The sequence below is a fragment of the Trichosurus vulpecula genome, chromosome 6 (assembly GCF_011100635.1).
Source record: "Trichosurus vulpecula isolate mTriVul1 chromosome 6, mTriVul1.pri, whole genome shotgun sequence".
NCBI lineage: Eukaryota > Metazoa > Chordata > Mammalia > Diprotodontia > Phalangeridae > Trichosurus > Trichosurus vulpecula.
In genome coordinates, this window is record NC_050578.1 from 62,671,204 (window position 1) to 62,684,209 (window position 13,006).

Below are 13,006 nucleotides of genomic sequence, written 5' to 3' on the forward strand. Positions count from 1 at the left end.
GAGGTTCGGCTACCAGCCCCGGGGGCAGCGGAGGTGGGGCAGCTACAGCTGCAGTTGCTTCCGGCCCCAGGCCCACCTGGTGGGAGGGGCCCACCTGGTGGGAGGAATTAAGTGGCAGATCAGAGCAGGGGTGCACAGCCTGCTGAAGATCTAAGCCCAGTTCGGGTTGGGGGTTCTTGGGGAAGGAGCAGTGCTGGTGTGGCAGAGCTGGCACATCCCCCCAAACGTGGAACATAGAACTCTTTAGTCTACAAGCAGTCATACCCCATTGAAAAACTCAAGGGTCAAATTAGTTGGTTGGGAATATGGCCAAGCAGTGAAAACGCACCCAGATTCAGTCTCAGACTTTGGATTCTTTCTTTGGTGACAAAGAAGACCAAAACATACAGCCAAAAGAAGTCAACAAAGTCAAAGAGCCTACATCAAAAGCCTCCAAGAAAAACATGAACTGGTCCCAGGCCATGGAAGAGCTCAAAAAGGAGTTGGAAAAGCAAGTTAGAGAAGTAGAGGAAAAATTGGGAAGAGAAATGAGAGGGATGTGAGAAAACCATGAAACAAGTCAATGACTTGGTAAAGGAGACCCAAAAAAATACTGAAAAATACACTGAAGAAAACAACACCTTAAAAAATAGACTAATCCAAATGGCAAAAGAGCTCCAAAAAGCCAATGAGGAGAAGAATGCCTTGAAAGGCAGAATAAGCCAAATGGAAAAGGAGGTCCAAAAGACCACTGAAGAAAATACTACTTTAAAAATTAGACTGGAGCAAGTGGAAGCTAGTGACTTTATGAGAAATCAGGATATTATAAAACAGAACCAGAGGAATGAAAAAGTGGAAGACAATGTGAAATATCTCCTTGGAAAAACCACTGACCTGGAAAATAGATCCAGGAGAGATAACTTAAAAACTATTGGACTACCTGAAAGCTATGATCAAAAAAAGAGCCTAGATACCATCTTTCAAGAAATTATCAAGGAGAACTGCCCTGATATTCTAGACCCACAGGGCAAAATAGAAATTGAAAGAATCCACAGATCGCCTCCTCAGATAGATCCCAAAAAGAAATCTCCTAGGAACATTGTCGCCAAATTCCAGAGCTCCCAGATCAAGGAGAAAATACTGAAAGCAGCCAGAAAGAAACAATTTGAGTATTGTGGAAACACAATCAGAATAACCCAAGATCTGGCAGCTTCTACATTAAGAGATCGAAGGGCTTAGAATACGATATTCCAGAGGTCAATGGAGCTAGGATTAAAATCAAGAATCACCTACCCAGCAAAACTGAGTATCATGCTCCAAAGCAAAATATGGATTTTTAATAAAATAGAGCACTTTCAAGCTTTCTCAGTGAAAAGACCAGAACTGAATAGAAAATTTGACTTTCAAACACAAGAATCAAGAGAAGCATGAAAAGGTACTCAAGAAAAAGAACAAGAAAAAGAAGTTGCAAGGGACTTACTAAAGTTGAACTGTTTTGTTTACATTCCTACATGGAAAGATAACATGTATGATTCATGAGACCTCAGTATTAGGGTAGCTGAAGGGAATATGCATATATGTATATATGTTTATGTATATATATATAAGTGAATGTGTATGTATGTATATATCTATGTGTATATATATTATATGTACATATATATATATATATATATATATAGAGAGAGAGAGAGAGAGAGAGAGAGAGAGAGAGAGAGAGAGAGAGAGGACACAGGGGGAGTTGAAGATAAAGGGAAGATATCTAAAAGAAATAAAATCAAATTAAGGGATGAGAGAGGAACATATTGAGAGAGGGAGATAGGGAGAGATAGAATGGGGTGGATTATCTCACATAAAGGTGGCAAGAGGAAGCAGTTCTGTGGGAGGAGGGCAGAGGGCAGGTGAGGGGGGAATGAGTGAATCTTGCTCTCATCAGATTTGGCCTGAGGAGGGAATACCATACATACCCAATTGGGTATCTTACCCCACAGGAAAGAAGAGGGAAGAAGATAAAAAAGGGGGGGGATGATGGAGGGGAGGGCAGATGGGGGTGGAGGTAATCAAAAACAAACACTTTCAAAAGGGGACAGGGTCAAGGGAGAAAATTCAATAAAGGGGGATGGGTTGGGAAGGAGCAAAATATAGTTAGTCTTTCACAACATGAGTATTGTGGAAGGGTTATACATAATGACACACATGTGGCCTATGTTGAATTGCTTGACTTCTTGGGGATGGTGGGTGGGAAGGGAGGAGGGGGCAGAATTTGGAACTCAAAGTTTTTAAAAACAGACGTTCAAAAACAAAAAAAAAAAAGTTTTTTGCATGCAACTAGAAAATAAGATACACAGGCAACGGGGAGTAGAAATTTAGCTTGCCCTACAAAAAAGGAAGGGAAAAGGGGATGGGAGGGGAGTTGGGTGATAGAAGGGAGGGCTGACTGGGGAACAGGGCACCCAGAATATACGCCATCTTGGAGTGGGTGGGGGGAGGGTAGAAATGGGGAGAAAATTTGTAATTCAAACTCTTGTGAAAACCAATGCTGAAAACTAAATATGTTAAATAAATAAATTAAATTTAAAAATTTTTAAAAAAAAATAAAAGAAAGAAGAAAAAAAAGAATCATATAAAAAAAAGAAAAGTAAAGAAAAAGAAAATAAGGAAAGAAATAAAATCAAAGAAGAATTTTAAAATTACACAGAAGAGAGGAGAAGGAAGTTCAGAAAGCAACATGGGTAGGCTAGTGTTGGAGCAACCAAGTTAAATTGAAAATACGCTGTAAATATAGGGAAAAGCTGCATGTAATAGAGTCATAGTTTCATATGTCCAGTTTTTCTATTCTTTTTATAGAGAAATATTGGTGTTTGTTGATTTTGGAAAGCTGTCTACATTTGTTGACAATCTTCTTCTCACACAGTCCTCAACCCTTTGTAATGTGGCTTCCCAGTCCACTGCTGACCCTTCTGTCCACTAGCATACTCTCTCTTTTCTGGGTTTGTGTAACACTACCTTCTCCTGGTTCTCTTCCTACCTGTCTGATCATTCCTCAATCTCCTCTGCTAGCTCATCACCTATATCATGCCCCCTAATTCTGATCAATCCCCACAGTTTTGTTCTAGGTCTTCTCTTCTCATTCCTCTTCATACTTGGTAACTTTATCAGATCTCATGGATTTTTGCAGATGACTCACACATAGGTGACTCATATATGTAGCTAGTTCATACATGTGTATGTAAAAATACACATGTATATACATATATCTGTATGTCTAAACATACATGCATCTACATGTATCTAATACACATGCACATACATATATCTCTCCCAGGCTCACCTTTGAGTTCCAGTCACACATCAACATCTGCCTATTGCACATCTTAAACGATACATCCTGGAGACATCTCAAACTCAGCACATCTATCACTGAATTCATTTTCCCCCAAACCCACCCCTCTTCCAAATTTCCCTCTGTATGTTGAAGGTACCACCATCCTTCTGGTATCCCAAGTTCATAATCTTGGCATTATTTTGAATTCTTGATGCTCCCCAGAGGTCTGTCCTAGGCCCCCTTCCCCTTTTCTACATGAGTTCCATGGGTTTAGCTACCATCTCTAGGCAGTTCTAGATATCCAGCATCAGTCTCAATATTGAACTTTAGTCTCACACCACAAACTACTTATTGGAGCATTTCAAAACAAAATGGATATTCTAGAAACTAGTCAAAGTCAACATATCTAATACTTCACTCATTATCTTTCCCCTTAAATCATCCCCTCTTCCAAGCTTCCCTGTTTCTGACAAAATTACCACCATTCTTCCAGTGTCTCCAGGTTGTAACCTAGGAGTTATCCTGGACCACTCACTCTCCCTTGCCCCAGTTGCCAAATCTTTCAAGCCGTTTCAGCCTTCATAACATACTTCACATCTAACTCCCCTCCACTCACATAGCTACCCCCTTAGTTCAAGCCCTCATCAGTTTCTATCAGACTATTACAACAGCTTCCTAAATCAGTCTCCCTTCTTCAAGTCTTTCACCACCACAGCAGTACCTTCTACACACTTCTGCCAAGGCAATTTTCTTTAAGTGTAGATCTAACCATTTGCCTCACCTACTCAACCAACTCTAGTAGCTTCCTATTGCATCTTGGATAATATATAAATTTTTCTGCTTTGTTTTTAAAGTCCTGCATGACCCATCCCCCAACCTATCTCTCTAGTCTCACTGGACATACCTCCCACTCACTGAGATCTACCCAAACTCACCTCTCAGTTCCTCACACACATAACATTATATCTGCCATTTTCTTCCCTTTGCCCTGGCTGTACCCCATGCCTGGAATTTATTTCCTCCTTACCTTGATCTTTGGCCATTTCTCTCTTACTTTAAGATGTAGCTCAAGCACCATCTCAAGCACATGAAGTTTTTCCTGTTCCCCCCACCCCACTACCTCAACTACCAGTATCCTCCCTCCCTAATTACCTTATGTTTAGCTACTTGTATATATTTGTATTTATTAACTTTATATTTAAGGTGTACATATATATGCATATATATGGTATATGTCCTTGTTCTCTCTCCCACTAGAACATAAGCTTCTTGCAGATAGGGATTATTTCATTCTTTGTAATGACCCCAGGGCCTGGTACTGTGTCTGATACACAGGAGACAATAGCTTCTTGTGGAATGACTTAAGATTGTCAAATTCATACTCATAAAAAATATTTTTCATGGCAAAGGAGAAGAGGGACAGGTATAATCATTTATATAGCTCCTACTATGTACAAGCACTGTGATAAGCAATTTACAAATGATTTGGACTATTGCTGAATATCGTATAGAAAAGTCTGCTTACTCTCTACTAATACCCTAGTCAAGGATGTCTTTAATTCTTATACAGATGATTTGTGTAAAAATTGTGTATAGGTGGAAGACCAGGCATATCAGTTGACAGTTAAAGTATTAATAAGAACTGAGATTTTTTCAATGCCTTTTATATCCTTCCCTCCTATTCTGCATATCCCTTACACCCTCACAACTGTGTTTCCATCACTACCAATCCTCTATATACACTCAGTCCAATCTGGTTGCCATCTTCATTTTATAAGTTAAATATTTGCTGACAAAGATGCTTTGTTACCTCTTTTAGTCTTCTTCTTGTGGCACTAAAACTTCTGTAGGAAGTAAGAAGTCATGTTGATGATCATTGCTAATTACTCTTTAAATAGTTCAGGTTGGTTTGTTTCCATTATATTTTCTTTTTTAGCTAATTCTAATCTTTACCCTTATAAGTCAGTGAACCCACTATATATTCAGGGAACCCACAATTAATTCAGGGAAAACAAATATTGATAATTTGTTAAAACATAATTTATTTCATTTGTGTGATGTTATTTCTCTCATAGGTCAGCTTTCCCATCATCTTGCCAAACCAGGCCATCTACACTCAATGCTGCCACGTCCCCCACCTCCTTCATAGATTCCCTGTGTGTGTTGTCTTCCACTCATTAGAATTTAAGTTTCTTGAGAACAAGAACTATCTTGGTTGCTTGTATTTGCATCCCCAGAACTTAAAACAGTGCCCAGCAAACAGTAAGGGATTAACAAATGCTATCTGCATCAATAAAATCTTTTCCTATATGCTAACATGGGCAGCTAGGTGGCACAGCAAGATGACTCACCCTTGTGAGTTCAGATCTGGTCTCAGACATTGTGTGATCCTGGAAAAGTAATTTATCCTGCTTGCCTCAGTTTCCTCACCTATAAAATGAGCTGAAAAAGGAAATGTCATACTACTCTAGTATCTTTGCTAAGAAAACTCCTAATGGGGTCATGGACAGTCATACACAACTGAAATTACTGAACAACAAATATGCTAAAACATAATCCATTTGATTTTGTGATGTTATTTGGCATGTCCCATGTCAAACACCTACCAATTCCTTTCTTGAAAAAAAGTGTTCATAAATATAAATACTTGGTGCTTCTATGTACCATACAAGTCTTTAATCTCATTCTTTTTTTCCTGAACTGTGTTTTTCAATGTGTTCCTCAACATCCTCATCTTTTCTTAACTTAGAACTGCCTTTACCAAGTATCAAAATGTATTTTGATTTGATTTGGAAGTTCTCAAGTTCCTTGTAAAATTTCTTTACCTTAACAACCAGTGGTAGTTAGAAGCCAAACACCTTTGAGGAGGGATATGGTAAAAGGAGGTAGAGAGTAGTATAAATGGGGGAAAAATAGGATGGAGGTAAATACAATTAGCAATCATAACTGTGAAAAAATCTTTGCAGCAAGTTTCTCTGACAAAGGCCTCATTTCTCAGATATATATACAATTGAGTCAAATTTATAAATATAAGAACCATTCTCCAATTGATAAATGGTCACAAGATATGAACAGGCAGTTTTCAGATGAAGTAATCAAGACATCTATAGTCATATGAAAAAATGCTCTAAATCACGATTGGAGAAATTCAAATTAAAACAATTCTGAGGTACCACCTCATATCTATCAGATTGGATAATATGATAGAAAAAGAAAATAACAAGTGTTGGAGTAAATGTGAGAAAATTGAGACACTAATGCAGTGTTGGTGGAATTGTGAATTGATTCGACCATTTCACAGAGGAATTTGGAACTATGCCCAGAGGACCATCAAACTGTGCATACCCTTTTACCTAGCAATACCACTAATAGGTCTGTATCTCAAAGAGATAAAAACCAAAAGGAAAAGGACCTATATGTACAAAAAGATTTATAGTGACTCTTCTGGTGGCAAAGAATTGGCAATTGAAGGGATGAATAAGTTGTGGTATATGATTGTGATTGAGTACTGTTGTGCTATAAGAAATGATGAGCAGGATGCTCTCAGAAAAACCTGGAAAGACTTACATGAGCTGATGCTAAGTGAAATGAGAAGAACCAGAAGAACATTGTACACAGTAACAGCAATACTATAAGATGATCAACTGTGAATGACTTAGCTATTCTCAGCAATTCAGTGACCCAAAACAACTCTGAAGGATTTATGATGAAAAATGTTATCTGTCCCAGAGAACTGATGGAGTCTGAATACAGGTTGAAGCACACTTTTTTTACATTCTTCATTTTTCTTGAGGTTTTTTGTCTGTTTTTACATGAAATTGGGGGAAAATAAAATACTAAATATATAATTAAAAAGTCTTTTTAGATTGTTATTCTTACATAGTTGATGACTTCCAAATACCTAATTACATAGTAACTTCTGTTTTTTATGATTTCTTTGTTATCATACGATCATCATTATGGACCCTCAAGACTACATTTAGGTCATAACCTTATTTTTTTCACCCAAAATTAGTTGTATCATCAGACTTCCAATAAGATTAACTGCTTTTCTGTCCATTTCAAACTTCTGTTATTTCCCTCAATTTTAATTAAATTCTTGGAGTCTAATTACTTCAAATACTAAAGTCCATATCTAATTCCTTTTTTATAACAGTTGTTCTGATCCATACAATTAATTGATGTAATGGCTTTTTGAAAGGAGCTACTTGATAAGTGAAAATAAAGAGAGACCCCCATATGCATATAACCTTTGATCCCTGATAATCCTATAAGATTATAATTAACATGCCCTTCAAATATGGGGAGATAAAATTTAATTTGTTCTCTTCCAGCTATCCCTGCAATAATGAGAAAAACTGCTCAACCTCAAGAGTCCAATATTAAGAATAAATACTTATGTATCTTTTTTGGAAAGATTATCTAAGCACATAGTGAAAATCCTCTATGTTCCATAGAGTTTTCTTTCAAATATGGGTATGAGAAAAGGGATGTGAATCCCCACTCTTCACTCAGTTGATGTAGTCAGAATATTCAGTCAAAGATGATGATGTTTTATTGTGGTAACAAGTTGTTTAATTGTAAAGTTGCATCCATGCCTCTATGAAATACACTTAAATGTTTTGAATAATTGGCTAAGAAGAAAACTGGCCATGTCTCTGAGGAATACTAAATGGCTGAGTTACTAGCTCTTCAGCCAGTTCTATATGGGGAATCAAAAGTGGAGAAAGAACCAGGCCTCTGTGAGGAAACTGCTCTTAGAGGGAGGGAAAGAGAGAGGGAGGAGAGAAGTTTTTCTCCAATCAACCCTCCCCATCCCACACCCATCCTCCTTTAATGACATTACTCAACCTGGAAGGAACTCTGTATCCAGCAGGGAACAAATGTTCAACAGATTCTATAAAACTCTAGATGGACATTATAGAGAAAAGTAGACACTCTAGAATGGGAACCCAGCTAACTATAGAGAGTAGATCCCCGGGAACTTCCCAGCAAAGACATTGCTACCAAGGAGAGAAAAAATAAGAGAAAGGATTTCCAGGTCCTTCAGTACTGAGTAACTTAGTGTCACATTCATGTGTTATCCATATGTAAATAATACATTGTTTTATAAAACTGAATCAATTGCTAACCTGGAGTTTCCTCTAGACTGTAGTCCTGTGGGAAACGAACAGTAGTTCTACCAAAAGGGGTGTTTTTTGGTCCTGGTAATTTTTTCAAGATCTCAAGAGCTGTTCGATGGTCATTATATGTGCCAGGAGCTGGAGTGATTGATTTCACAGGTACAAATCTCTGATAAATAATACAAGAAAATATGGCAATGACAGGTTGTAGTACATTCAGATAATTTATGGGTAAAACAGTGGCTTTCTTAGTATAACATCTGTAGTTTAATTTATCTCTCAAAGGAGTCAAGAAAATACAGAAATATTAATATCTTATGTCTATTAATCAGTAAGTGTGTAGCTTTTAGTAGAAATATCTATATAGTAACAGAAATATATATTTTACAAATACTAAACCAACATACTATAAGAAAATTTAAAGCAATCTTTCTGTGTGCTTCTACACAATCACAGCAATGATAATTACATTTTAAAAACCTTTATAACATCAATTAATAAACAGAAAAAAGTATATATACTCATTGTCAAATCAGCTAACTTGGACATAAATCCATCCCAAATCTCTCTGACAAAGTGCTTTGACAATTCACTAACTTCATAAATCACTTTCAGTAACGACCTGAATATTATACATATAAGTGAATTAATAGCAAACACCATGTCATTTGTAACCTTACTGGTATTCCACAATAAACACAGGTCATTTTAACATGACGCACGATCATTCAGTATTTGGTATAAGGTGACTAAATCTTGAAACCTACTAGTCTATGGGCCACCTTTTAATACTTTTACCTAAAATGACACACTAAAAAGCCTACATGCTAATAAATAACAGTTAGTAATAAAGAGCCTATTTAGATTCTTTAAATAAAATAACAATAAAATCCTTGAATTTCAATAAGAACATAATAGTCTTGGATTATCATGAAATGTTATAATTAGCCCAGATAAACTAAGCCCTTGTCTTGCTATTAAAGTAGCAAATTCCCAACTATTTTATCCTTTTTTATTTAAAGATATATTAATATATTTCATTTTTATGTAACATTAATTTCCCAACATATCTTTCCCCTTCCCAGAAAGCTATCTTTTATTGCAAAAAAAAGTTAAAAAGAGAAAAAGAGTTCAAAGAAACTAAACAATTGATCAACCAAATCCAATATTATATGTATTATTCCTCACCTATTTCCTCCCATTTTACTAAAAAGCAAAGAAGGTATATTCTTATATTTCTTCTTTGAGACCAAACCTAATTATTTTAATTTTACAACAGTTTCATTTTTTTTTTGGTGTTGTTACTCTTATTCTTTCCATTTATACTGCTGCAGTCATTGTGCAAAATTTTGCTGATTCTGGTTACTTCCCTTTGGATCAGTTCATATACATCTTCCCATGCTTCTCTATGTTCTTCATAGTCATTGTACCTTACAATGCAATAAAATTCCATGGCAGTCACATGTTGTATTTGTTTAGCCATTCATTTCCCAATTTTTACTTTATTTCTGGTTGTTTTTTGACTTTTGTTTTTTGTTACATAGATTTTAGTGTACAGGACCTTCCTTTTGATCACTGACCTCTTTGGGGTATATGCCTAGTAGTGAGATTTCTGGGTCAAAGGGTATGGGTATTTTAGTCACTTTCTTAGCATAATTCCAAACTATTTTGCAGAACAGTTGGATTAATATACAGTGTTACCAAGAGTATATTGTTGTACCAGTCTTTCCACCACCCCTCTAACATTTACTATTCCCTTCTTTTCTCATGTTTGCCAATTTGGTAGATGTAAGGTAAAATCTTAGAACGGTCTTGAATTTGACCACCTATTAACAACACTAGGACCCATGTTTTGAAGTTCTTGCTCAATGTTAGGAACAAGTGCCCTAGATCACTCAATGGGCATATGCAAACCCAGGTGGGTTGCTGTAACCAATTATGAATGAATGAATGAACGAATGAATAAAAAGAATTTTATTAAATTCTGACTACGTACTCAGTGGTATGCTAAGTGTTAGGAATCAAATATGAAAACAAAGATAGTCTATGCCCTAGAGAGGTTTACATTCTAATACAGGGAGACAATACACATAGAGACCAGAGAAGGCATTTCAACCCAGAAAGACAGAAATAGGGAGTGGGGTTATATGAATATTTATATTGATCCACATCTTCTAGGAAAAATGGCAGAGTTGATTTGATCCTGGCTCAAAAACTAGAGGGGAGGAAGGATCCATGTTCAATGGTAAGGTGGTTGGTAAGGCTACTGAGATGAAGGGAGTAGAGAGTTAAGTGAAGCATAGCTGGGACCTTCCTGAAAAGGTGGGTCAAGAGGAGGAGTAACTAATCAGGCCTACATGGTCCCAGGAGCAGAAGTTCCAGAGATGAAAGTGTTAAAACTCCTAAGGCATAGTTTCTGGTGTAAATCTCTCAAAGTTCCAGCTATACCACCTCACTCCTGGCTGATGCGTGAAACACCAGTTTTTGCCAGCCTCAGGTTTTCCCAGATCTTTTTCTGGGGATATGAATAACTAAAATTATCATTCATAAATCTCTTATGGCTCAGATCCCATTCTAATGAAATTTTAATCTCTTTTCAACTTTGATAAATTATAATACGTTTATTAAAGAAGAACCAAAATTAAAATACAGAGGTAGAGCTCTTGAATAGCAGAACCAGTCCTGGCCAAAGTCTTACATCTTACATCTCACCTCACCTCACCTCACCTCACCTTATCTTTCACATCTGGTTTTCCCTAGGCCATGACCCAAGCAAGCATTTGCTTCCAAAAGCAAAGAGGTAAGGAAGGTTTCCACCTTAGCTCATTGCTTTTAGTCTAGATGCTCCTATAAGAATGCTAGTCTATTCCTTTGTGGACTTTCCCATGTCCGTCTAGATTCTAAATAGACAAAGCCTTTACCAGATACCTCATGGACCAGTCACTGGTAAGGACCATGTTCAGGTGCTGTCTTGGTATATTCTCCAAGCATCTCTTTTCATCACCTTCTTCAGAAAGCATGGTGACTCTCTTTTGAAAGATCCCTTTCATAGTAAGACATTATAATGACATCATGCTCTTCATTTGTGGCACATGCCATATAGGCAACTCAATACTGCTTTTCTTCTTTATGGTACCCATGAGATTCGGGAAATTTTTTTTTGGGGGGGGGGGAACAATCATTATCATCTGAAACAGAAGCTGCATCAGACAGAGTTTGTTATCCCTACAAAAATTACATGAGGTATACCTGAACATCTGGAGGTATATACTATAAACAAATAAGGTAACTTGTGTAAATACCTTTGCAAACTTTAAAATGTAACATAAGTATTATGTGATTGTTATTACAAATATCATAATAAGCAGCAGAATTCAATACATCTAGGATAATTACCCCAGAGTACCAGTTATATAGCATCAACACAAACTCTATATGTTCAGTAAACATGGTGCAATATAACTTATCATTTGATCCATTGTTTTAGTGAATAAGTCTAAATGATGTGCAGAATATATCATAAACAAATACAGCAACAGAACTCCATTTCCAATGGAGTATTAGCAAATGCTGGTGCTAAAAAAAATTGCTAAGTAAGTAAGGCAACAAAAATACCATAAAGCATGGATAAATGTCATGAACACGAGAACATGTGAACCTTAGTACATAAGCAAATAAACTGAGTAAAAAAATAACAAGAAAATAAGCAATAATAATTTACACATGAAGGAATACATGCTAACAAATACAACTACATAGCAAGCACATATCACATACACAGACATTAATGTTGTCTGTCAACATGCCTAAGTACTTTTCCTACTTTACCAACATCATGGTGCTTTTTTCACTGGATATTTCTGTAACTTGTTGACTACCTGTACACCTATACCTGAGCTGGTTGATTATCTGTGGTATGGCATTCCCAAACCTTAAATGGTAGATAACTCAAGAGACCCACCCAGTATTCCCTGACACTATGAACTGTACCTATACCCTAAGGGTCTCCATATTTGAAGCACCACAGAAGAAAGTAAAGCTGACTCTAGGTTACACTATCACCCTATCAAGACCAAAGTCTGACTCAGGTCAAGAAAGAGTTGATTACTTTCCTAGCAGGTGGCAGTACACAGTCTTCCTCATTGGAATGTCACCTAGCTCAAATAAGCTCTCTGTAACGAGTGAGTGTAACAACAATGTTACTTGCAGCTGCTGCGGAGGTGTATGACCAACAACAAGACCAACAACACCAGCACACAGGGGGGCTGCTAGAACTCGATCTTTGATCTGCTTTTCTAAGGAAAGCAACTTTAAGGGGTTTACGATCTCACTTTAATTAAACATACATATATCATTCACTTGGTTCAGAGGGAAAAGTCAGCACCCTGAACCAGAGAAAATACAAACAGAAATTGCAAACAGAGAAAATATAAACACAGCAAATAATACAAATCAACAGACAGGCTTCTAGCTGTCTGACCAAAGTTATACATACATAGTTACTAGAGAGAGAAGCACCATCATCTGGGTTTTCAAAGCCGGGGGTGGGGGAGAGCTCCTTAATGGCTATCCAGAGTCC

General features: G+C 36.9%; 1 protein-coding gene across 1 annotated transcript in view; it reads right to left on the reverse strand.

Annotated features, from left to right (window-relative positions):
* Positions 1-13,006, reverse strand: part of STPG2 (sperm tail PG-rich repeat containing 2) — a 655,681-nt gene that overhangs the window by 533,438 nt on the left and 109,237 nt on the right. Inside the window, exon 8 of the mRNA XM_036765397.1 lies at positions 8,437-8,596. Within this exon, the coding sequence (XP_036621292.1) occupies positions 8,437-8,596 (160 nt within the window). The remainder of the gene's footprint in view (positions 1-8,436; positions 8,597-13,006) is intronic.